The sequence below is a fragment of the Somniosus microcephalus genome, chromosome 11 (assembly GCF_052327205.1).
Source record: "Somniosus microcephalus isolate GS21.2 chromosome 11, FLI_Smic_1.0, whole genome shotgun sequence".
Classification (NCBI taxonomy): Eukaryota; Metazoa; Chordata; class Chondrichthyes; order Squaliformes; family Somniosidae; genus Somniosus; species Somniosus microcephalus.
Genome location: NC_140997.1, coordinates 191,725,787 through 191,753,207, shown reverse-complemented (window position 1 = coordinate 191,753,207; position 27,421 = coordinate 191,725,787). Strand labels below are relative to the sequence as shown.

Sequence of the window (27,421 nt, the reverse complement as noted above, 5' to 3'; positions counted from 1 at the left end):
AGCAGGGAACTGAGTTGTCTGAAACTACATAATGTGATCACAACGGAGGATCACCGAACCATTTGGGTCACTCTCAAGATAGCAGGAGTCCAGGTAAAGTTGGAATTGGACACAGGATCAGCCCTAACAGTCATAAACCGACGGGACTACGAGCGGCTATTCTCACACATACCCTTGAGAGACACAAAAATTATTTTGAAGACGTACACGGGGCAAAAAGTCTACCCCAAAGGAAAAATAAGGGTGACCGTTATATATAACGGTAAGGAAACACCAAAACTAGACCTGTATGTATTGCAAGATGGAGGACCACCATTACTGGGACGTGAATGGATCCGGAAAATGCAACTGGATTGGCATTCCATACAGGTACTGACTGTGGCTGACAAAAAGGATGACGACGTCACACCTGGGCGACTGTCAAAGATCCTAACTGACGCGAAAGAAGTGTTCCAGCAAGGACTTGGAACACTAAAAGGCATGACAGCGACGATTAAAATTGAAGAAAACGCAAGCCCAAAATTTTTTAAGGCCAGACCGGTACCTTATGCGATCCGCCCAGCCGTCGAAACAGAGCTGGAGAGTCTGGAACGTTCAGGTGCACTGTCCAAGGTAAACTGGAGCGAGTGGGCTACACCCATCATCCCTGTGATGAAAAAGTCGTTGAGCAGCACGCCTGGGGAACCAAAGAAGGTTCGCATCTGTGGGGACTTTAAGGTAACAGTGAACCCGGTCCTTCACACCGTACAATATCCACTTCCGCGGATTGAAGATATTTTCGCCTCGCTATCTGGAGGGAAACGCTTCACTAAGATTGATCTGGCCCAGGCGTATCTGCAAATGGAGGTAGAAGAAGCATCAAAAAATACCTCACAATCAACACCCATAAAGGTCTCTACCAATACAACCGGCTGGAATTCGGGGTAGCATCAGCTCCAGCTATTTGGCAGAGGGCAGTGGAACAAGTCCTGCAAGGGATCCCAGGGACCCAGTGTTATTTGGACGACATCCTGGTCATGGGCGAAAATGACAGTGATCACCTTGCCAACCTGGAGCAGGTGCTCACTAGATTGCAGGAATATGGGCTCCGAGCTAACCGCCCCAAATGCGAGTTTTTTAGAAAACAGATCTCATATTGTGGCCACGTTATCGATAAAGAGGAGCTACATAAGTCCCCAGAGAAGATTGAGGCAGTAGTCAAGGCTCCAGCACCGGAAAATGTGTCACAACTGAGGTCGTTCCTCGGGCTGGTAAACTACTATCATAAGTTCTTGCCAAATTTGTCTACAATACTACACCCACTGAACATCCTACTGCAAACTGGGGTGCCATGGAAGTGGAGTGACGAATGTAGACGAGCTTTCCAGAAGAGCAAAACACTAATCACATCGAAAGAGGTACTGGCCCATTACAACCTGGCATTACCAATTCGGTTGGCATGTGATGCGTCACCCTACGGCATTGGAGCGGTGCTGTCGCACAAATTCTCGGACGGCTCAGAGAGGCCAATAGCCTTTGCGTCACGATCACTAACCTCAGCCGAGCGTAACTACGCCCAGATTGACAGGGAGGCCCTCAGCCTAGTGTGGGGAGTGAAAAAGTTCAATCACTATCTGCACGGGCAGAAATTCACCTTGCTGACTGATCACCAGCCTCTTGTCTCCATTTTTAATCCGAAGAAGGGCGTTCCGGTGATGACTGCGCAACGACTACAAAGATGGTCACTTTTTCTAGGGGCGCACCACGATGAGATTGAATATAAGGGCACGAAACAGCATGGAAATGCTGATGGGCTATCACGCCTGCCACTGCCTGCTGCGGAGGAAGCACCAGCAGTGGATCCTGTTGAAATATTCCATTCGTCTATAGTTGAATACCTACCGGTAACTAACGCTTGTATCGAAAAGGAAACCCGAAATGACCCGACACTGTCTCGGGTATATGATTTGACGGTGAAGGGATGGCCAGCAGATGGCGACTCACTGTTGCCAGCATTCTCGACAAGGAGAGAACAGCTGTCAGTGTGCCGGGGGACCTTGATGTGTGGATCCCGAGTGGTAATTCCACCCAAGTTAAGGGATAGAGTGCTCAATGAGCTTCATGAGGGTCATCTGGGAGGGGTAAAAATGAAAAGCCTAGCCAGGGCTTATGTGTGGTGGCCGGGAATCGATAAACAAATCGAGGGCCTGACCAAGAGCTGCTCAGGATGCCAGAAAGTCCAAAATGCACCACCACAGGCCCCTCTACACCCATGGGAGTGGCCCTCATCTCCATGGCAACGGGTGCATGTTGATTTTGCTGGTCCATTCATGGACTCCATGTTTTTAATAGCCGTGGATGCGCACTCGAAATGGCCTGAGGTCATCAAAATGTCCTCCACCACCACGGAGAAAACTATTGCAGTCCTACGGACCATTTTTGCCAGGAATGGCTTGCCAGAACAGATTTGCTCCGACAACGGACCACAGTTTGTGTCTGAAGAGTTCCGGAGGTTCTTGAAAAAGAATGGGGTAAGGCATTACACATCCGCCCCGTATCATCCAGCCACAAATGGATTGGCTGAGAGGTTCGTACAAACCTTTAAGAAGGCAATAAAGGCTATGTACAATGACAACATTCCGCTGCAGCATAAGGTGGACAATTTCCTGTTCGCCTACTGGAATGCGACACATGCAGTCACCAACCAGGCCCCAGCCATGATGCTCTTTAACCGAAGGTTAAGAGCTCGCCTGGATTTGCTCAGACCAAACGTACGAAGAGATGTTGAGAGTAAGCAATTCCAGCACATTCATGAGAAGCCAACAAGGAGCTTCAATGTAGGGCAACCAGTCTTGGCCCGCGACTACCGAACAGAAAAATGGCAGCCAGGAACGATATGCACACGGCAGGGCCCACTAATGTACACAGTAGACGTTGGGGAGAGTATCGTGAGACGCCATGCTGACCAGATCCTAGAGTCACAGGAACAAGTCAACCCCATGCCTCGCCCATACGTACCTGGTGATGAACCCGACGTACAGGTAGCATCTACCCCAGAAACAGTAGCATCGGAAGCTGATGAACCAACCGACAACAGGGGGCCAGAATCGGCTCCGCACCAAGAGCAAGACACTCGGGAAAGGCGCTATCCAGAAAGGATCAGGAAGCGTCCCCAAAGACTGAATTTATAAATAGACTATTTTCAGCTAATGTTGCATGTTAAAAGTGTTAATTGTAATTAGTTTGATATTTAATTGTTAAATGAGTGTTATGGTACTGTTAATCTAAAAGGGGAGGAATTGTAATGTATGTACCTTTAAGGGGGGGAACTACTTTTTACAGCTCATGTATATTGTAGTACCGGCAGTGACCACACCTGTATATAATGCTGAGTGGTAATCTGTACAGATCAGTTGCAGTCTGAGCCACGTTGAGTAAATACCTATTGTACCGTTCTCCGCAGTCTGTGTCCCATTATACACGGACGTAACAGTCTGCGGCAATCGGAGGCACCTGGAAGTAAGGTGTAGAGGTGAGTGATGAGTGCAAGTGTGGAGCGGTAAGTATGCAAGGTGAGTGATAAGTTTAAAATAGCCTTTAGCCGTGCTGGATCGGGAGAGTAGACATCCACCTTGTCAATTTCAGGTAATGGCTGATGGACCCTCCGATCCATCAGACATCTGAAATTTACTTTTTTACAATGTTTTTTCAGTCCTCACCACAAAAACTAATCAAACTAAAGAGAATGTCAGTGTTTGACAGCTTCACAGAGCTGTCAAACGCTGTCATTTCTTCTTTCAAGAAGTCTTGACAGATAGCACGTCTGACATTGATGTGATCTGTCAGTGACTTCTTCCCTAATTGGCCTGCTGAGCCCACAGGGGAAAATCCCTCTGAATGGTCAGGCGAGGATGGAGACGGGACATTGACACGACAAGCAGCAGTCCCGCCTCCAAGTCGCCTCCATTGACAAAATCCATTCCAAAAAGTTAGCACCAGGTACAGCAAGTAATCAGGAAGGCAAATGGAATGTTGGCCTTTATTGCAAGGGGGTTGGAGTATAAAAGCAGGGAAGTCCTGCTACAACTGTACAGGGCATTGGTGAGACCACACCTGGAGTACTGTGTACAGTTTTGGTCTCCTTATTTAAGGAGGGATATACTTGCATTGGAGGCAGTTCAGAGAAGGTTCATGAGGTTGATTCCTGAGATGAAGGGGTTGACTTATGAAGAAAGGTTGAGCAAGTTTAGAAGAATGAGAGGTGATCTTATTGAAACATGTAAGATACTGAGGGGGCTCGACAAGGTAGATGCAGAGACGATGTTTCCCCTCCTGGGGGAATCTAGAACTAGGGGGCATAGTTTCAGAATAAGGGGTCGCCCATTTAAAACTGAGATGAGGAGGAATTTCTTCTCTCAGAGGGTCGTGACTCTGTGGAATTCTCTGCCCCAGAGAGCTGTGGAGGTTGGGTCATTGAATATATTTAAGGTGGAGATAGACAGATTTTTGAACAATAAGGGAGTGATGGGTTATGGGGAGCGGGCAGGGAAATGGCGCTGAGCCCAAGATCAGATCAGCCATGATCTCATTAAATGGCGGAGCAGGCTCGAGGGGCCAAATGGCTTACTCCTGCTCCTATTTCTTATGTTCTTATTACAAGGTTGAAAAGTGCAAACTGTTTAAGTTTAAGTTAAACACCACCAGTACACAACCATCAGCACTCAAATATTGGATCAGTTTAACTAATTTTGGGTTAGAATAATATTCTTTATTCATACCTGTTCAAATGGACTTTTCTCCTTAATTGGTTTTGCTCCAACAAAAACCCAGTTGTCCCGAAAATGCACATCATGAATTAAAGAGCTTCCTAGCTCACTAAAAAGTGTTCTTGCTTCATCATTCATCCTAAGAAATGTGATTGAAAAAAATTATACTGATAACATATAATTTATATTTGCTTCAAGCAAACACACAAATTAAAAAAAAGCAGGCTGAACTACAAAAGGTATTAAGATGAACTATTACAAATCAGAAGAACCTGGATGGCACTCTGAATTAGCACACTGCTCTTTGACTTCTGGAATCTGTATTTTAATTCAGCTCAGACTGAGGAGGCGAAGAACCTCTGCACTGACTGTAAGGATACTATCAGGAGTTTGGACAGTTGCTATTGGGCATGGGTGTCAGGCACAAGATGGAAATATGATGTTCAACATTTCCACCTTAAACAATGACGGCCCGTATTTTCTGATCGCAGGCCTCCCGCGGGCGGAGGCCTGTGATCTGGAAAAATCTACGCCCTTACCTGAGGACTCCCGGGACACACACGTTTCTGCTCCTGGGCCTCTCCAAACTCCAAGTGCGCAGGGCCCACGTATCCCAGAGGCGCATGTAGTTCGCAGCGTCCCTGGGATCACGTGGGCCATGGGGAGCCAATCAAAGAAGGGAATCTCCATTCACACACTTGACAGGAAGACCTGTCAAATATATGAATGGAGATCACCCCAAAAACATAGTAAAACTTTAAATAAATTTTTTTTAAAAATCACATTTTTAGAATGACTTGAAATTACAATAAGTATTTTAAACAAAAATTTGATTTTTTGAAAAAAATAATTAAAGTTTTTTACACGCCTGAAAATAAACTTACTTTTTTAAAAAAGTATTTTTGAATGATAAATCAGTGAAAAATGTTTTTAAAACTTTTTTCAACTCTTATCCTGGTAAAAGCAGGCCTTATGCCTGCTTTTACCAGGCACAAGAATTGTAAGGGTTTTCTGCGGGCGGAGGGTCTCCAAAAAGCAGAACTCTCCGCCCGCAGAGGCCTTTCTCCAGGGCAGCCAGAGGATCTGTCAAGATCATTCTTGACAGATCGGAAATGCCGGTTTTCAGCGCATGCGCTGTACATGCCTGAAACCGGCATTTCCGATGTCCCCACGGGTGGGTACACAGTGCGTACCCACCCATAGGGAGTGAAATATCTGGGCCATTAACTTGCATTTATATAGCACCTTCAGTGCAGAAAAATGCCCCAAGTCATGTTCTAGAGGTGTAAGGAAAATGAACACCAAGCCAAAGGAGGCGCTATTAGTAATGATAATCAAAAGCCTGGTCGAAGGAGGGCCTTAAAGGAGAAGAGGGAGGTGGAATTCTAGTCAGTGGGACCTAGACAGCTGCTGAAGGCATAACCACCAATGGTGAAACGAAGGGAGGGGAATGCACGAGAGGCTGAGGTCAAAGGAACAGAAAGTTTGGGGCGGGGTGGGGGGGTCGGTTTCATTGAGAGAGGTTACAGAGATAGGGAGAAATTAGGTCTTGAAGAGATTTTAAACATGAGGATGAGAATTTTAAATTTGAGGTGCTGGGGCACTGGAAGCCAATGTAGATCAGCGAGGACAGGGATGAGATGTGCGAATCAGCCAGTGCGGGACAGAAGATGGGCAGCAGAGTTTTAGATGAGCTGATTTATGCAGGATGAAGAATGAGAGGCCAGCCAAGAGATTATTGGAATAGTTGAGTCTGAAGGTACCAAAGGCATGGACGAGGGTTTCAGCAGCAGATGGATTGAAGTAGGGTTGAAGGTAGAGAACGTTACAGAGGTAGAAGTAGGCAGCCTTTGTGATGGAGAAGATATGGGGTTGAAACCTCAGCTCAAGTTCAAATAGGACACTAATTGCAAACAGTCTGGTTGAACCTGAGACAGTGGCAGGGGCTGAAGATATGGATTTGATCTTTCCATTGTTTAACCGGAGGAAATATCGTCTCATCCAAGACTGGAGATGTGGCATGTGACTTATCCATATGCCTATAAAAACCTATTTTCGAATTTAAATAGCACAGAATCCACATAAAGGCTGTAATTTACCCCGCGACCCAAGTACAAATATTGTCAGCCTGCTTTAGAGTAGCGTTTATGCAGACTTAAGTTGCTTTTATATTGGCACCACTTAATTTGGATTCCTGGATACTAACATCTAGGAGTCATTTACCCTCTTAAATCTGGCTCCCATATCCTGGTAGCAGATGCATAAACCAATTTAAAAAAAACTGGGTATACAAGCCACCTTTTAGGGTAAAGAAGCCTAATATAAACTTGGAAAGCTGAGACATGGATGTTGGTTTGCTGGCATCCAAATTAAAATGGTGCCAATGTAAAAGTAGCTATAATTTCACCTTCCGGTATAGTCATTTTCTCCCACTCCCCCTAAACTATTGGTGCTTGGCCTTACAAAGGGTGTGTGGAAACCAGGCCTTAAAGCATGCATTTTTTATATGGGCATTCACGCTCCAGATCTGCAGAGTAGATAAATAGTAATGACATCTAGGGAAGGGTTTCATTGGCCTTTTCAAGTTTCCAATCCATCCTCTACTCATTGCTGGGCAAAAACATTCTTCCCTTCCTTTTCTGGCACTGATGTTAAATTGATGGAACACGGTGTAAGCTGCTGAAAGAAAAGTAGCTGCAGCCAAAGGCATTAATAAGTGAGAAATGGTTTTCATCTCATCAGGTTTTTATTATTTTGATATTTAGCTGACACCTCTAACCCGGTCATCCAAAGCTGCTGCTTCTCCCCACCTACCCGCTTGTGCGCCAATGTTCTGGAGGAAGTTACCAGCCGGTAGGATAACCAGCTGATGAACATTAAGCGCGCATGCTGTTCAACAGCACTTCAAATGTGGTGCAGCATGTGCTTAATTCAAATTAGCTGCTTACTGTCCCAGCTGGTAACCTCCTTCAGAGCATCGAAAGAGCCGCAGACAGATGGAGAGCTGCAGCAGTTTTGGATGGGTGGGTTAGAAGCATCAGAATTGAGAAGTCCCAGTGGAGTGGAAGCAGATCCACTATGTTTTATGATAAAAGGTTTTCCTGTAGGCAAAACAGTAGGAAAAAAGTTTGTACCCTGCAATAACTTTGCTGTAACGGGTTTGCTGTTATAAATGATTTTGTTATAAAATGGCTTCTACTGTATTTTGTTCAGTGCACCATGGATGAGTTTGTGTTATTTACCCCAAATTTGCACACATGATAAGAACACAATAAAATAAATTAGGAGTGGACCACATTATGTGGGCGTATATCGTTTTTACACAAGGCACGAGGTCATGCTACCCTGACCCATAACCCATGACCCATACCATCCAAACTGTTGCCTTTACTTACTTTGTTGCTGGGTCATCAAAAGAAGCAAGTAATATAATAGTGCCAGATTTTATCGGTTTTAAGAAATTCAAAAGCAGCTTAATATCTGAAAAAAATGAAATGAATTTTTTTTTTTTTAACGATTTGTGCATCAGTTCCTTAGTTTGCATTTACAGTCGGTAATTGATATTCAAACTATTATATTCTGTTTGCATTTGTATTGAAGTTACCCCCACAACTTCGAGCAATAAATGAAAGCTGATAGGTTGGGAGGATTACATTTCCATTTGTGCAGTGTTCTAAAACACTTGAGCTAAATCAAAGCAAATTCAGTTAAATTTTAAAAATGTCTCACCTCCTGTCCACATATCAAAAAAGTCAGTCACGAATAGTTCACCAGATGAAGCTGTCGAACAAAGAGATAGCTACATTACATATTAGAAATGATAATTTGGCAATATGAAGCTGTATGAGTATTTACCCATTACATGGTCTCAGACAATCTACTCACCATTTACTAAAGCAATGTTTAACCCTTTTCCAATGTTATTCTTAACATTGCTCATGAGCCTATAGGAAGGAAAAAGAAAGATGTCTCAAACAGCAAGCAGTCATTTTACCAAGATCTTGAACACAGGCCTAGAAATTTGTCTTGGGCGATGGCGCAAAACGAGTGGTAGCAGATCAGCCACCCGTTTTACACAGTGCCTGAGATTCAATTCCATTGACTGCATTTGGCATCTCGTGGCCTTGAACAAATCAACACCAACATCCCTCTCAACAATCTTCACAATCAGAAGCAAGAGGAGCAGAAACCTGTTGCCGAGATAGCCGTGTGAATGCCATCGTTGATCTTCTGTAATGTGGGAAATCTAGCAGTGTGGTGCAATTAGTTCTGCTCCTATAGGTATGTGGGAATAGGTGAACGATGCACATTAAGCTGCTCAACAATGCATCAGTCACCGTTCTGGTGGGAAGGGCAAGAGCAACCTACCTCCCACCCTCCCTAGTGAAGGGGGCGTTGCGGGCTACCTTGCTAATTCAACAACAACAACTTGTACTTATATAGCACCTTTAACATAGTAAAACGTCCCAAGGCACTTCACATGAGTGTTAGAAGACAAAAAATTTGACATCGAGCCACATAAGGAGAAATTAGGGCAGGTGACCAAATGCTTGGTCAAAGAGGTAAGTTTTAAGGAGTGTCTTAAAGGAGGAAAGACAGGTAGAAAGGCGGAGAGGTTTAGGCAGGGAATTCCAGAGCTTGGGGCCTAGGCAACAGAAGGCACGGCCACCAATGGTCGAGCGATTATAATCGGGGAGCGGTTATAATCAGAGATGCTCAAGAGGGCAGAATTAGGGGAGCGCAGATATCTCGGGGGTTGTGGGTCTGAAGGAGATTACAGAGATAAGGAGAGGCGAGGCAGTGGAGGGATTTGAAAACAAGGATGAGAATTTTGAAATTGAGGTGTTGCTTAACTGGGAGCCAATGTAGGTCAGTTAGCAGAGGGGTGATGAGTGAACGGGACTTGGTGCGAGTTAGGACACGGGCAGCCGAGTTTTGGATGACTTCAAGTTTACGTAGGGTAAAATGTGGGAGGCCAGCCAGGAGTGCGTTGGAATAGTCAAGTTTAGAGGTAATAAAGGCATGGATAATGTTGTGTATGTACCTTTAAGAGAAGAACTGATTCTATTCTGCAGTACCAGCAGAGCCCCGAGACCGGAGAGGCAGCAGACCTGCGAGGGAGCACCAGAGGCGGCGGAGGATAAAAGGAGCAGCCCGAGGCAGCGAGGCCCAGAGCCCCGAGACCGGAGAGGCAGCGGACCTGCGAGGGATCACCAGAGGTGGCGGAGGTACTTAAACAGCAGCCCGAGGCAGCGAGGCCCAGCGCCCCGAGACCGGAGCGGCAGCGGACCGGAGAGGGATCACCAGAGGCGGCGGAACTACTTAAAGAGCAGCCCGAGGCAGCGAGGCCCAGAGCCCCGACACCGGAGAGGCAGCGAACCTGCGAGGGAGCACCAGAGGCGGCAGAGCTACTTAAAGAGCAGCCCGAGGCAGCGAGGCCCAGAGCCCCGACACCGGAGAGGCAGCGGACCTGCGAGGGATCACCAGAGGCGGCGGAGGTACTTAAACAGCAGCCCGAGGCCCAGAGCCCCGAGACCGGAGAGGCAGCGGACCTGCGAGGGAGCACCAGAGGCGGCGGAGGTACTTAAACAGCAGCCCGAGGCAGCGAGGCGAGGCCCGACCAATCCAGGTTCCGGGAGAGAGGTAAAAAGTAATCCAAGTGTGACGTCAGCAGGAAGCAGGTAAGTGATTGGTTGGTGAGTATTTCTCTCTTTTTTAAACTTTAACTCTGTTTTATAGTTTCTAAGGTCTCTCTGGTGTAGCGGGGACTGTTGGTAAGCTATTTAACTGTAGTGTAATTAGTGGGATTGATTGATTTAATTTAAACTCAATTAATTAAAGGGTAAGTCATGGCAGGAAAGCCGGGACCCGTGATCTGCTCCTCCTGCGAGATGTGGGAACTCAGGGACACTTCCTGTGTCCCTGACAACTACATGTGCAGGAAGTGCACCCAGCTGCAGCTACTGACAGACCGCATTGCAGCACTGGAGCTGCGATTGGATGCATACTGGAGCGCTCACGATGCTCGGGACATCGTGAATAGCACGTTTATGGAGTTGGACACACCGCAGGTAGAGGTTGGACAGGAAGAAATGGAACGGGTGACCAACAGGCAGAGTACTAGGCGCAGGCAGGTAGTGCAGGGGTCCCCTGTGGCCATCCCCCTCTCCAACAGATATACCACTTTGAGTACTGTTGGGGGGGATGGCTTATCAGAGGAAGGCAGCAGCAGCCAACTTCCTGCCACCAAGGGTGGCTCTGCTGCACAGAATGGGAGGAAAAAGAGTGGTAGAGCTATAGTAATAGGGGATTCAATTGTAAGGGGAATAGATAGGCGTTTCTGCAGCCGCAAACGAGACTCCCGGATGTTGTGTTGCCTCCCTGGTGCAAGGGTCAAGGATGTCTCCGAGCGGCTGCAGAACATCTTGGAAGGGGAGGGTGAACAGCCAGTTGTCGTGGTGCATATAGGCACCAATGATATAGGTAAAAAGCGGGATGAGGTCCTAAAAGCGGAATATAGGGAGTTAGGAGGTAAATTAAAAAACAGGACCTCAAAGGTAGTAATCTCAGGATTGCTACCAGTGTCACGTGCTAGTCAGAGTAGAAATAGAAGGATACTTCAGATGAATACATGGCTAGAGGAATGGTGCCAGGGGGAGGGATTCAAGTTCCTGGGACATTGGAACCGGTTCTGGGGGAGGTGGGACCAGTTCAAACCGGACGGTCTGCACCTGGGCAGGGCTGGAACTGATGTCCTAGGGGGAGTGTTTGCTAGTGCTCTGGGGGAGGGTTTAAACTAAAATGGAAGGGGGTTGGGAACCTGAGCAGGGAGACAGAGGAAAGGGAAACAAGGATAAAAGTAAAAGATAGGAAGGAGAAAAACAAAAGTGGCAGTCAGAGAAATCAACGGTTTAAATCAAACGTGGCCACAGTAAATAATAATTCTAATAGGTCTAAGAGCGTTAAAAAAACAAGCCTGAAGGCTTTGTGTCTTAATGCGAGGAGCATTTGTAATAAGGTGGATGAATTGGCTGCGCAAATAGAGGTAAACGAATATGATTTGGTTGGGATTACGGAAACGTGGCTCAAGGACGGCCAAGACTGGGAACTCAACATCCAGGGGTATTCGATATTCAGGAAAGATAGGCAAAAAGGAAAGGGAGGAGGGGTAGCATTACTGGTTAAAGAAGGGATTAACACAATTGTAATGAAGGATATTAGCTCTGATGAGGTGGAATCTGTATGGGTAGAATTGAGAAATACAAAGGGAAAAAAACATTAGTGGGAGTGGTATATAGACCTCCAAACAGTAAGGCGGAGGTTGGGGATAGCATTAAAAGGGAAATTAAAGAAGCGTGCAATAAGGGCACAGCAGTCATCATGGGTGACTTTAATCTACATATAGATTGGGCTAACCAAATTAGTAACAATACTGTGCAGGAGGAATTCCTGGAGTGTTTACGGGATGGTTTCCTGGACCAATATGTCAAGGAACCAACCAGAGATCAGGCCATCTTAGACTGGGTATTATGTAACGAGAAAGGATTAATTAGCAATCTTGTTGTACGAGGCCCCTTGGGTCGGAGTGATCATAACATGATCGAATTCTTCATTAACATGGAGAATGAAGTAGTTGACTCAGAAACTAGGGTCCTCAATTTAAATAAAGGAAACTACGATGGTCTGAGGAGCGAGTTGGGTAGGATTGATTGGGGAATGGCACTCAAAGGGTTGACGGTGGATAGGCAATGGCAAACATTCAAAGACCGAATGGATGAACCACAGAAGTTGTTCATCCCAGTTTGGCATAAAAATAAAACAAAAAAGGTGACTCAACCGTGGCTAACAAGGGAAATTAGGGATAGCATAACATCCAAGGAGAGCACATACAAATTGGCCAGAAAAAGCAATAATCCTGAGGATTGGGAGCAGTTTAAGATTCAACAAAGGAGGACCAAGGGATTAATTAAGAAAGGGAAAATAGAATATGAGAGTAAGCTTGCAGGGAACATAAAAACTGACTGTAAAAGCTTTTATAGATATGTAAAGAGAAAAAGATTGGTGAAGTCAATTGTAGGTCCCTTGCAGTCAGAATCGGGGGAATTTATAATGGGGAGCAAAGAAATGGCAGACCAACTAAATACATATTTTGGTTCTGTCTTCACAAAGGAGGACACAAATAACCTCCCAGAAATACCGCAGAACATAGGGTCTGATGAAAGGGTGGAACTGAAAGAAATCAGTATTTGTAGGGAAATGGTGTCAGGAAAATTGATGGGACTGAAGGCCGATAAATCCCCAGGGCCTGATAATCTACATCCCAGGGTACTTAAGGAAGTGGCCCTGGAAATAGTAGATGCATTGCTGGTCATCTTCCAGAACTCGATAGACTCTGGAACAGTACCCATGGATTGGAGGGTAGCTAATGTTACCCCACTATTCAAAAAAGGTGGCAGAGAAAAAGCGGGGAATTATAGACCGGTAAGCCTGACATCGGTAGTGGGGAAAATGCTAGAGTCCATTATAAAAGATGTAATAGCAGAGCACTTGGAAAGCAGTGACAGGATCAGACAAAGTCAACATGGATTTACAAAAGGTAAATCATGCTTGACTAATCTACTGGAATTTTTTGAGGATGTAACTGGTAAAATAGATAAGGGAGGACCAGTGGATGTGGTGTATTTGGACTTTCAGAAGGCTTTCGATAAGGTCCCGCATAAGAGGTTAGCGTGCAAAATTAAGGCACATGGGATTGGGGGCAAGGTATTGACTTGGATAGAGAACTGGTTGGCGGACAGAAAGCAAAGAGTTGGAATAAACGGGTCGTTTTCCGAGTGGCAGGCAGTGACTAGTGGGGTACCACAAGGATCGGTCCTAGGACCCCAGCTGTTCACAATATATATTAATGATCTGGACGAGGGAATTGGATGTAATATCTCCAAATTTGCAGATGACACAAAGCTGGGTGGGAGGGTATGCTGCGAGGAGGATGTCATGAAACTCCAGTACGATTTGGACAGGTTGGGTGATTGGGCAGAAACATGGCAAATGCACTATAATGTGGATAAATGTGAGGTTATCCACTTTGGTGGCAAAAACAGGAAGGCAGATTATTATTTGAATGGCAATAGATTGGGAGAAGGGGAAGTGCAAAGAGACCTGGGTGTTCTTGTGCACCAATCACTGAAGGTAAGCATGCAGGTGCAGCAGGCGGTTAAGAAGGCAAATGGTATGTTGGCCTTCGTAGCAAGAGGGTTCGAGTACAAGAACAAGGATGTCTTGCTGCAGTTGTACAGGGCCTTGGTGAGACCGCACCTTGAGTATTGTGTGCAGTTTTGGTCACCTTACCTGAGGAAGGACGTTTTTGCCATGGAGGGAGTGCAGCGAAGATTCACCAGGCTGATACCTGGGATGGCAGGAATGACGTACGAGGAGAGATTGTGTCAATTGGGCTTATACTCACTGGAGTTTAGAAGATTGAGAGGGGATCTCATCGAAACCTATAAAATTCTGTCAGGTCTGGACAGACGAGATGCAGAAAGGATGTTTCTGATGGCCGGGGAGTCCAGAACCAGGGGTCATAGTCTAAGGATAAGGGGTAAGCCATTTAGGACTGAAATGAGGAGGAATTTCTTCACCCAGAGAGTGGTGAACCTGTGGAATTCTCTGCCACAGAGGGCAGTGGAGGCCAGTTCATTAAATATATTCAAGAAAGAGTTGGATATATTTCGTGAGGCTAAAGGGATCAAGGGATATGGGGAGAAGGCAGGGACAGGGTACTGAATTTGGATGATCAGCCATGATCTCATTGAATGGCGGAGCAGGCTCGAAGGGCCGAATGGCCTACTCCTGCTCCTGTCTTCTATGTTTCTATGTGACCACCCCTGTGTATAACGCCATAGCAGGCTTCTGTACTTCAGTCTTAAGTTACCCTCTGTTCAGTAAATACCTGTTATTATTGTTCTCCTGCAGTCCGTGTATTATTGATACTCGGACACTACACTGGTGACATAGATACATAGATACATAGAAGATAGGAGCAGGAGTAGGCCATTCGGCCCTTCGTGCCTGCTCCGCCATTTAATGAGATCATGGCTGATCCTTTAATTCAGTATCCCGTCCCCGCCTTCTCTCCGTAACCCTTAACCCCTTTTGCCCGTAGAAATATATCTAATTCCCTCTTAAATATATTTAATGAGCTGGCGTACACTGCCCTCTGTGGCAATGAGTTCCACAGGTTCACCACTCTCTGAGTGAAGAAATTCCCCCTCATCTCTGTCCTAAATGGTTTAGCCCTTATCCTTAAATTATGTCCTCTAGTTCTGTTCTCACCCGCCAAGGGAAACATTCCTTCTGCATCCAGTCTGTCTAGACCTGTCAGAATTTTATACACTTCTATGAGGTCCCCTCTCAATCTTCTAAACTCCAGTGTGTACATCCCTAAACTACATAGTCTCTCCTCATAGGTCATTCCCGCCATTCCTGGTATCAGCCTGGTGAATCGCCGCTGCACCCCCTCCATGGCAAGAACATCCTTCCTCAGATGAGGCGACCAAAACTGTACACAGTACTCGAGGTGTGGTCTCACCAGTGCCCTGTACAGCTGCAGCAAGGTATCCCTGTTCCTGTATTCTAACCCTTTTGCTATGAAGGCCAGCATACCGTTTGCCTTCTTGACCGCCTGTTGCACCTGCATGCTCGCCTTCAGTGACTGGTGTACAAGAACACCCAGGTCTCTCTGTACTTCCCCCTCTCCCAATCTATTGCCATTTAAATAATAATTTGCCCTCCCGTTCCTGCACCCAAGGTGGATAACTTCGCACTTGTCCACATTATAGTGCATCTGCCATTTATCCGCCCAATCGCCCAGTCTGTCCAAATCGCTCTGGAGCTTCCTGGTCTCTTCCTCTGAGCCCACCCCACCTCCTAGTTTAGTGTCGTCTGCAAATTTGGAAATGCTGCATCCGACTCCCTGATCCAGGTCATTAATGTAAATTGTGAACAGCTGGGGGCCCAGGACAGATCCCTGTGGTACCCCACTTGTTACTGCCTGCCATTCAGAAAATGAGCCGTTTATTCCAACTCTCTGTTTTCTATCTGACAGCCAGTTCCCTATCCACGCCAAAACTTTCCCCTTTATCCCATGAGCCTCAATTTTCCATGCTAATCTTTTATGTGGGACCTTATCGAAGGCCTTTTGGAAGTCCAGGTACACCACATCTACTGGCTCTCCCCCATCTATTCTACCAGTTACTCCCTCAAAAAATTCCAATAGATTAGTCAAGCACGATTTACCCTTTGTAAATCCATGTTGACTCTGTCCTATCCTGTCCCCATTTGCTAAGTGCTCCGCTATTTCATCCTTAGTGACGAACAGGTTCGAACTCACCTGCAGTACTGCATCACCTCACGGGGATCTTTCCCTGAGAAGAAGCTTCTTGGGGGTCGAAGTCAGAGCAACGGGCGTCGACCGCGGGCAACCGCCCAAGGATCCATCGGAGTTCGGAGAGTTGCAGGAGAGGCTGTGGAGAGCTGGGCTTGGCTCCCCAGTCAAGGTGTTTGTGGTAAACCACTGTTGTTAGTATTGTTGTTCACCACTGTTGTTAGTACTGTTGTTCACTGTTAGTACTGTTGTTCACTCTTGCATATTGTTGTACTTGTCTGTGCATGCCTCAGCTGACTCCGCCCCTGGCTCCACCCTCATGGCTGGGTATAAAGGTTGCTGCTCGGCAGGCCTCGGCCCTTTTGGATACCAGGCAACCACAAGAGGCATGCTCTGTTCTTTGGTAATAAAAGCCTGTTTATTACTTTATCAACTTCCAGTCTTTTGTAGCAATTGATAGTGCATCAGTGTTCCAGCAAATCGTGCTGGTAGCAGGTAGTGCGCTGACCCTTCCGGACTGCGGCGGGCTCGAGCTCGATCGAGCGGCTCTGCAAAGGGGCCGTGCAGCGTCGTCGGGAGGAAAAGAGAGAGAGAGAGAGAGAGGGTGGAGCGCACAGGGCGCGGTCGGTGCTCAAGAACCGGGCAGCGTAGCGAAAATAAAACGAAGTGAAGGAAAAGTGAGATGCGCCGAAGCCGCGGGTCGCTGACATTACCCTGTAGAACGCTAGGAGCAGCGTGGCAGCAAGGGGAAGAAGGAAAAGCGCGGGAGGCGCCATTTTAATCCATTGGGGAAGAAGAAAAAGTGCGGGAGGCGCCATTTTAAATCACCCAAGATGCCAAAAAGTGGCAGTATCACTGCTTTCGACAATGAGGAAGAAGACTGGACCACGTATGTGGAAATAATTGAAGTGTACTGCAAGGCAAATGAGGTGGCCGATGGAAAGAAGGCGTCGGTATTATTAAATTTGATGGGCGCGAGAATGTACGGCCTATTGCGGAATTTAATTACCCCAGCTAAACCAATGGAGAAAGGTTTTGAAGAGATTGTCAATATCTTACAGGAACACCTAAACCCTACACCGCTGCTGATAGCAGAAAGATTCAAGTTCCATAAAAGAAACCAGCACAAAGATGAGAGCAATGCTGACTATCTTACGGAACTACGCAAGTTATCAAAGCACTGCCAGTTCGGAGCAGGACTGGCAGACACCTTACGGGATAAGTTTGTCTGCGGGCTCCAGAGTGAAGGAACCCAGAAACGACTACTTTCGGAAAAGGACCTGACGCTAGAACAGGCTTTCAGCGTGGCAGTATCCTACGAAGCAGCAGCACGGGGAGCTGCGGAAATACAACAGAAACCACAAGAATACAGCGCTAACGAAATGGCGTATGGAGCCGAAAAGTGCTATCGCTGCGGCAGAACAACCCATGATCAGAAGGACTGCTGGTTTAAGGACAAAGTAGGCAGGCAATGTGGGAAAATGGGACACATAGCAAGAGTCTGCAGGTCGGGAAAGTACAAGAAAGTAAAGAAATTGACAGACAGTAGTTCGGAAGATCAGGAGAGTGATAAGGACTCCGGGAGCAGGAGACTAAGTTGTCTAAAGTTACACAACGTGATCGCAAAGGAGGATCACCGAACCATTTGGGTCACCCTCATGATAGCAGGGTCCCCAGTAAAGATGGAATTGGACACAGGATCAGCCCTAACTGTCATGAATCGACGAGACTATGAGCGGCTATTCTCACACATACCCTTGAAGGACACGTCCATTGTATTGAAGACATATACGGGGCAAAAAGTCTACCCCGGAGGAAAAATAAGTGTGCCAGTTAAATACAACGGCAAGGAAACACAGAAACTGTATCTATATATACTACAAGATGGAGGACCACCATTATTGGGACGTGAATGGATCCGAAAAATACAATTGGATTGGCATTCCATTCAGGCGCTAACTGTGACTGACAAAAAGGATGACGACGTCACACCTGGACGACTATCAAAAATTCTAACTGATGCGAAAGAGGTGTTCCAACAAGGACTTGGGACTCTAAAAGGAGCAACGGCAACGATAAAAATCGAAGATAACGCAAACCCAAATTTTTTTTAAGGCCAGACCAGTACCTTACGCGATCCGCCCAGCCGTTGAAGCAGAGCTGGAGAGTCTGGAGCGTTCGGGTGTGCTGTCCAAGGTGGACTGGAGCGAGTGGGCCACACCCATCATTCCTGTAATGAAGAAATCATTGAGCAGCACGCCTGGGGAGCTGAAGAAGGTTCGCATCTGTGGGGACTTCAAGGTAACTGTGAACCCAGTCCTGCACACAGTACAATATCCACTTCCACGGATAGAAGATATTTTCGCCTCACTATCTGGAGGGAAACGCTTTACAAAGATTGATCTGGCCCAAGCATATCTACAAATGGAGGTGGAAGAAGCATCTAGTAAATACCTCACGATAAACACTCACAAAGGCCTTTACCAGTACAATCGACTGGTATTCGGGGTAGCATCAGCCCCGGCTATTTGGCAGAGGGCGATGGAACAAGTCCTGCAAGGGATCCCGGGGACCCAGTGTTATTTGGACGACATCCTGGTTACGGGCAAAAATGACAGTGAACACCTTGCCAACCTGGAGCAGGTGCTCACTAGATTACAGGAATATGGGCTACAAGCCAACCACCCCAAATGCGAGTTCTTCAGGAGACAAATCTCGTATTGTGGCCACATGATTAATGAGGAAGGGTTGCATAAGTCGCCGGACAAGATTGAGGCTGTAGTCAAGGCTCCAGCACCGGAAAATGTGTCGCAACTGAGGTCGTTCCTCGGGTTGGTGAACTACTACCATAAGTTCTTGCCGAATTTATCTACAATTCTGCACCCACTGAACGCCCTGCTGCAAACTGGAGTAACATGGAAATGGAGTGATGAGTGTAAGCGTGCCTTTCAGAAATGTAAATGCCTAATCACTTCAAAAGAAGTAATGGCCCACTACAATCCAACACTACCGATTCGGTTAGCATGTGATGCGTCTCCCTACGGCATCGGAGCGGTGCTGTCACACAAATTCCTTGACGGTTCAGAGAGGCCAATAGCCTTTGCATCACGCTCATTAACCTCAGCCGAGCGTAACTACGCCCAGATTGACAGGGAGGCCCTCAGCCTGGTGTGGGGGGTGAAGAAGTTCAATCACTATCTGCACGGGCAGAAATTCACCCTACTGACTGATCATCAACCCCTGGTCTCCATTTTTAACCCAAAGAAGGGCGTTCCGGTGATGACAGCGCAACGGCTGCAAAGATGGTCACTTTTTCTAGGGGCACATCAGTACGACATAGAGTACAAGGGTACGAAACAGCATGGAAACGCTGATGGGCTGTCGCGCCTACCGTTGCCTATGGTAGAGGAAGCACCTGCAGTGGACCCTGTTGAGATATTTCATGCGACCATAGTCGAATGTCTACCTGGTACAAACTCAAGTATAGAGAAGGAAACCCGAAATGACCCGACACTCTCTCGGGTCTATGATTTGACGGTGAAGGGATGGCCAGCACATGGCGACTCACTGTTGCCAGCATTCTCGCCAAGGAGAGAACAGCTGTCAGTGTGCCGGGGGACCTTGATGTGTGGATCCCGAGTGGTAATTCCACCCAAGTTGAGAGATAGAGTGCTCAATGAGCTTCATGAGGGTCATCTGGGAGGGGTAAAAATGAAGAGCCTAGCCAGGGCGTTTGTGTGGTGGCCGGGAATCGATAAAGAAATTGAGGATATGACCAAGAGATGCACAGGATGCCAGAAGGTCCAAAACGCTCCACCACAGGCCCCGCTACTTCCATGGGAGTGGCCCTCATCTCCATGGCAACAGGTACACATTGATTTTGCTGGTCCATTTATGGACTCAATGTTCCTAATCGCCGTGGACGCCCATTCGAAATGGCCAGAGGTCATCAAAATGTCCTCCACCACCACAGAGAAAACTATTGCAGTCCTATGGACCATCTTCGCCAGGAATGACTTGCCAGAACAGATTTGCTCCGACAATGGACCACAGTTTATGTCCGAGGATTTCCGGAGGTTTTTGAGGAATAATGGGGTAAAACATTGCACATCTGTCCCATATCATCCAGCCACAAATGGATTGGCTGAGAGGTTTGTTCAGACCTTTAAAAAGGCAATAAAGGCGGTATGACGACGACATACCACTACAACACAAGGTGGATAATTTCTTGTTTGCTTACCGGAATGCGACACATGCAGTCACCAACCAAGCTCTAGCCATAATGTTCTTCAACCGAAGGCTAAGATGTCGCCTGGATTTGCTCAAACCAAACATAAGACGAGATGTTGAGGATAAGCAATTCCAGCACATCAATGAGAAGCCAACCAGGAGCTTCAAGATAGGGCAACCAGTCTTGGCCCGTGACTACCGAACAGAAAAATGGCAGCCAGGAACGATATGCACACAGCAGGGACCACTAATGTACACAGTGGACGTGGGAGAGAGCATCGTGAGACGCCATGCTGACCAGATTCTAGAGTCACAGGAACAAGCCAAACCCATACCACGAGCAGGTGCACCTGGTAATAAACCCGAAGTACAGATTGCGTCTACCTCAGAAACAGTGGTATTGGAAGCTGACGAACCAACCAATGACAATGAGCCAGAATCAACTCCGCCGCAAGAACAGGATACTCGAGAAAGGCGCTATCCAGTCAGGATCAGGAAGCCTCCTCAAAGACTGAACTTATAAATGATTATTTCAGTTGATGTATATAGTACAGAGAAAATTGTAATTGTAATTAGTTATTATTTAGTTGTTAAATGAATGTTATGTACTGTTTATCTAAAAGGGGAGGAATTGTTGTGTATGTACCTTTAAGAGAAGAACTGATTCTATACTGCAGTACCGGCAGTGACCACCCCTGTATATAAAGCCATAGCAGGCTTCTGTACTTCAGTCTTAAGTTACCTTGTAAATACCTGTTATTATTGTTCTCCTGCAGTCCGTGTATTATTGATACTCGGACACTACAGATAAGGGTTTCAGCAGCGGATGAGCTGAGGTAAGGGCGGAGGCAGGCAATGTTACAGAGGTGGAAATAGGCGGTCTTAGTTATGCTGCGGACATGTGGTTGGAAGCTCAGTTCAGAGTCAAATATGATACCAAGGTTGCAAACAGTGTGGTTCAGCCTCAGACAGATGTCAGGGAGAGGGATGGAGTCAGTGGCTAGGGAATGGAGTTTGTGGCGGGGACCGAAAACAATGGCTTCGGTCTTCCCAATATTTAATTGGAGAAAATTTCTGCTCATCCAGGACTAACAGTTTGACAATTTAGAGACCGTGGCGGGGTCGAGAGACGTGGTGGTGAGGTAGAACTGGGTGTCGTCAGCGTACATGTGAGAACTGACACTGTGCTTTTGGATGATTCAGCCCTTAAAAAGGCCTCAGTAGATTTCACATCAACTAATCGGAACATTGGACATAGGAACAGGAGCAGGCCATTTAACCCCTCGAGCCTGTTCCGCCATTCAATGAGATCATGGCTGATTGGTGACCAAACTCCATATACCCGTCTCTACCTCATATCCCTTAATACCTTTGGTTAATAAAAATCTATCAATCTCAGATTTAAAATTAACAATTGCCGTTTGTGGGAGAGTTCCAAACTTCTACCTCCCTTTGCGTGTAGAAGTGTTTCCTAACTTCACTCCTGCTTCTTCTTCAGTATGGTAGTAGCAAAGGAAATCGAATGTCAATATCCAAGTCAGATATCCAGGCCAAAGCTTCCAGTGTAACAGCGTGGATATCTTGTAGGCTGTCTGCGAATTTCCTCTGAGGGCAGTGCTCAATGATGTGCTCCAGGGTCTGATTAGGAGCTCCAGAGTTACATGATGGGGATGCTTTAATCTTCCATCTATGGAGAAGGTGGCAGCATCTACCATGACCAGTTCTGAGGCGGTTGATGGTTGTCCACTGTTTGCGAGGAAGGTTTGATCCTTCAGGTTGTACTGTGGGGGTCCTCTATAAGGAATCCATTCCATACGTCACAGTTCTTCCAAGCATTTCGCCATCGGTCATCAAGGCTGAGGGGAGATTGCTGAAGAGCTTTGGTGGCGGTCCAAAATGGCCTCCTAGATTTGAGACGGGTTGGTGGTCAGTTGTTCAAGTCAGCCTGGATTGGCATGTCTTTGCTAATGCAACGGTTGTATTCTCTGGAGACCGCATATTCTCAATCTGCCTTGCCATCTTCAACGATTTGTGCACATATACCCCCAGGTCTCTCTGTTCATGCACCCACTTTAGAATTGTACCCTTTAGTCAATATTGCCTCTCTTCATTCTTCCTACCAAGATGTGTTACTTCACTGTGTTAAATTTCATCTGCCATGTGTCCGCCCATTCCACCAGCCAGTCTATGTCCTCTTGAAGTCTATCATTATACTTCCAAGTTTTGTGTCGTCTTCAAATTTTGAAATTGTGCCTTGTACACCCAAGTCTAAGTCATTAACATATATATCAAGACAAGCAGTGGGTAGTACTGACCCCTGGGGAACCCCACTGTCAACCTTCCCCCAGTCCGATAAACAACCGTTCACCACTGTTTCCTGTCACTTAGCCAATTTCATATCCATGCTGCCACTGTCCCTTTTATTCCATGGGCTTCAACTTTGCTGGCAAGCCTATTATGTGGCACTTTATCAAATGCCTTTTGGAAGGCCATGTACACCACATCAACCCTCTCTGTTACTTCATCAAAAAACTCGATCAAGTTAGCTAAACACGATCTGCCTTTAACAAATCCGCGTTGGCTTTCCTTAATTAATCCACATTTATCCAAGTGACGGTTAATTTTGTCCCAGATTATCGGTTCTAAAAACTTCCCCACTACCGAGGTTAAACTGACTGGCCTGTAGTTGCTGGGTTTATCCTTGCACCCTTTTTTGAACAAGGGTGTAACATTTGCAATGCTCCAGTCCTCTGGCACCACCCCTGTATCCGAGGAGGATTGGAATATTATGGTCAGTACCTCCACAATTTCCACCCTTACTTCCCTCAGCATCCTAGGATGCATCCCATCTGATCCTGGTGACTTATCTACTTTAAGTACAGCCAACCTTTCTAGTACCTCCTCTGTATCAATTTTTATCCCATCCAATATCTCAACTACCTCCTCTTTCACTATGACTTTCGCAGCATCTTCTTCCTTGGTAAAAACAGATGCAAAGTACTCATTTAGTACCTTAGCCATGCCCTCTGCCTCCATGCATAGGTCTCCTTTTTAGTTCCTAATCAGCCCCACCCCTCCTCTTACCACCCGTTTACTATTTATATGCCTATAGAAGACTCTTGGATTCCCTTTTATGTTATCTGCCAATCTATTCTCATACTCTCTCTTGCCCGTCTTATTTCCTTTTTCACTTCCCCTCTGAACTTTCTATATTCAGTTTGATTCTCACTTGTATTCTCAACCTGACATCTGTCATACGCGCCCTTTTTTTGCTTCATCTTACTCTCTATTTCTTTCGTCATCAAGGGAGCTCTGCCTTTGGTTGCCCTACCTTTCCCCCTCATGGGAATGTACCTTGACTGTACCTGAACCATCTCCTCGTTAAAGGCAGCCCATTGTTCGATTACAGTTTTGCCTGTCAATCTTTGATTCCAATTTACCCGGGCCAGATCCATTCTCAACCCACTGAAATTGGCCTTCCTCCAATTAAGTATTTTTACTCTAGATTGCTCCCTGTCCTTTTCCATAGCTAATCTAAAACTTATGATACTATAGAAACAGAGAAACATAGAAGATAGGAGCAGGAGTAGGCCATTCGGCCCCTCGAGCCTGCTTCGCCATTCAATGCGATCATGGCTGATCATCCAAATTCAGTACCCGGTCCCTGCTTTCTCCCCATACCCCTTGATCCCTTTAGCCTTAAGAAATATATCCAACTCCTTCTTGAATATATTTAATGTATTGGCCTCTACTGCCTTTTGTGGTAGAGAATTCCACAGGTTCACCACTCTCCGGGTGAAGAAATTCCTCCTCATTTCTGTCCTAAATGGCCTACCCCTTATCCTTAGACTGTGACCCCTGGTTCTGGACTCCCCGACCATCGGGAACATCCTTCCTGCATCTAGTCTGTCCAGTCCTGTCAGAATTTTATAAGTTTCAATGAGATCCCCTCTCATTCTTCTAAACTCCAGCGAGTGCAAGCCCAATCGTCCCAATCTCTCCTCATACGTCATTCCTGCCATCCCAGGTATCAGCCTGGTGAATCTTCGCCGAACTCCTTCCATGGCAAGAACATCCTTCCTCAGATAAGGCGACCAAAACTGCACACAATACTCAAGATGTGGTCTCACCAAGGCCCTGTACAATTGCAGCAAGACATCCTTGTTCCTGTACTCAAACCCTCTCACTACGAAGGCCAACATACCATTTGCCTTCTTAACCACCTGCTGCACCTGCATGCTTACCTTCAGCGACTGGTGCACAAGGACACCCAGGTCTCGTTGCACTTCCCCTTTTCCCAATCTATTGCCATTCAGATGATAATCTGCCTTCCTGTTTTTGCCACCAAAGTGGATAACCTCGCATTTATCCACATTATACTGCATCTGCCATGCATCTGCCCAATCACCCAACCTGTCCAAATCATCCTGTAGTTTCTCGGCATTCTCCTCACAGCACACATGCCCACCCAGCTTTGTGTCGTCTGCAAATTTGGAGATCTTACATCTAGTTCCCTCGTCTAGATCATTAATATATATTGTGAATAGCTGGGGTCCAAGGACCGATCCCTATGGTACCCCACTAGTCACTGCCTGCCATTCGGAAAAAGACCCGTTTATTCCAACTCTTTGCTTTCTGTCTGCCAATCAGTTCTCTATCCAAGTCAATACCTTGCCCCCAATCCCATGTGCCTTAACTTTACACGCTAATCTCTTATGCGGGACCTTATCGAAAGCCTTCTGAAAGTCCAAATACACCACATCCACTGGTTCTCCCTTATCTATTTTATTAGTTACATCCTCAAAAAATTTCAGTAGATTAGTCAAGCACGATTTACCTTTTGTAAATCCATGTTGACTTTGTCCGATCCTGTCACTGTTTTCTAAGTGCTCTGCTATTACATCTTTTATAATGGACTCTAGCATTTTCCCCACTACCGATGTCAGGCTTACCGGTCTGTAATTCCCCATTTTCTCTCTATCACCTTTTTTGAATAGTGGGGTAACATTAGCCCTATGATCACTGTTCCCTAAATGTTCCCCTACTGACACTTGCCCTACTTGACCCAACTCATTCCCCAGAACCAGATCCAGCAATGCCTCCTTCCTCATTGGGCCAGAAACATACTGATCAAGAAAGTTCTCCTGAACACACTTCAGAAATTCTTCCCTCTCTCTGCCCTTTACACTATTCTTCCCTCTCTCTGCCCTTTACACTATTACTATCCTAATGTATATTAGGATAGTTGAAGTCCCCCATTATCACTATATAATTCTTGCAGTCTCTGTAATTTCCCTGCAAATTTGCTCCTCTATATCCTTCCCACTAGTTGGCGGCCTATAGAATACACCTAGTAGTGTAATGGCACCTCTATTATTTCTCAAACTCTAACCAAATAGATTCTGTCTTTGACCCCTCCAGGACATCCTCTCTCTCCAGCACTGTAATATTCTCCTTAATCAATTCTGCCACCCCACCTCCTTTCTTTTCTTCCCCATCTTTCCTGAACACCTTATATCCAGGAATATTTAGTACCCAATCCTGCCCTTTTTTGAGCCAGGTCTCCGTTACCGCCACGACATCAAATTTCCATGTGTCTAGTTGCGCCTGCAGCTCACCATTCATGTTTTGCGTGGCCAAGGCAATGTCACCAGCGTACACCAATTTGCGGGACTCTGTTTCAGGCAGGTCACTGGTGTAAAAGTTGAATAACATGGGTGCCAGGACAGAACCTTGTGGGAGTCCGTTGTTCAATGTCCTATATCTGCTCTTCTGGGTGCCAGTGTACACACGGAAGAGGTGGTTGCTAAGCATGGAGCCGAGAAGCTGGATCATTGTTCTGCAGGGTAAAATGGTGGCGAGCTTGAAAAGCAGTCCATGCTTCCTTACTGTATCATACACCGCTAACAGGTCCACGAGTGCTACGGCGGTCTTGAGCTGGCGTTGGAAACCTGCTTTGATGTGCGTTGTTAAAGCTACCACTTGGTCGCAGCAGTTACGGCTGCTCCGGAAGCCTGCTTGCTCCTTAGGGATGGTTGGTTCGATGATAGGGGCTAATCTGTGGAGTAGCAGCCTCTCCAGCACTTTATAACAAGTGCAAAGTAAGGAGATCGGGTGGTAGCTGGAGGCCTCACAAGCATTCTTACTAGTCATAGACTCCCCAGCCAGCAGAAATCGTTTCTCTCTATCTACCTTATCAGTTCCCCTTTCACCCCTTAACCTTCTAAATTACAGGGAATACAATCCTAGTTTGTGTAATCTCTTTTCATACTTTAACCCTTGGAGTCCAGATATCATTCTAATAAATCTACACTTCACTCCCTCCAAGGCCAATATATCCTTTCTATGGTGTGGCGTGAGAACTGAACACAGTACTCCAGGTCTGGTCTAACCTGGGCTTTGTGTTGCTGTAGCATAATTTCTACCCCCTTGAATTTTAGTCCTCTAGATATAAAGTTTAGCATTCCATTAGCCTTTTTGATTATTTTCTGTACCTGTCCATGACATTTTAATGATCTAGTTAGCTTTTCACCATTTAGAAAGTACGCTGATCCATCCTTTTTAGGTCCAAAGTGGATGACCTCACATTTGCCTACATTGAAATCCATTTACCACAGTTTTGCCCATTCACTTAATCTATTAATACTCTTTGTAAATTTATGCTTCCATCTGTGAAGGAATAAGCCACATAACTTGTTCTGAAAAATACACCATCTTATGAAAGAATTCTAGCCTTATTAAAACATGACAAACTGGGTTTGGAAATTTAGAAACCTAACGATGAAATAGCTTTGAAAGCATTCTGGCTATTGAGATAAGAGAGTTGTTGACCCTGAATAAATAACCTTATTGAAACAGAAGGTGCATGGCTCCGACAGGCTGACTTTTGGGAACAAAAACAATGGCTCATCCTGGATAAGGAGTTCTAATTTAAATTTCGTAAAGATGGCACATAAGATAAGGAACATCTGCCCTCGTAAAGATGACGTAAAATAAGGAACATCTGCCTGCCTTTCACACCGTTCTATATGGTGACCCTAGAACACCTGGAGATGAGACAAGA

The 27,421-nt window shown here is 46.1% G+C and overlaps 1 protein-coding gene across 5 annotated transcripts in view; it reads right to left on the bottom strand.

Moving 5' to 3' along the window:
- The window catches only part of LOC147111063 (protein FAM3C-like), a 73,187-nt gene that overhangs the window by 5,827 nt on the left and 39,939 nt on the right, over positions 1-27,421 (bottom strand). For all 5 annotated transcript variants that reach the window (XM_086001541.1, XM_086001538.1, XM_086001539.1 and 2 more), the window contains 4 exons: positions 8,631-8,689; positions 8,475-8,525; positions 8,141-8,225; positions 4,758-4,884 (listed from right to left, as the gene is read on the bottom strand). In XM_086001541.1, coding sequence (XP_085857667.1) covers positions 4,758-4,884; positions 8,141-8,225; positions 8,475-8,525; positions 8,631-8,689 — 322 coding nt within the window. The remainder of the gene's footprint in view (positions 1-4,757; positions 4,885-8,140; positions 8,226-8,474; positions 8,526-8,630; positions 8,690-27,421) is intronic.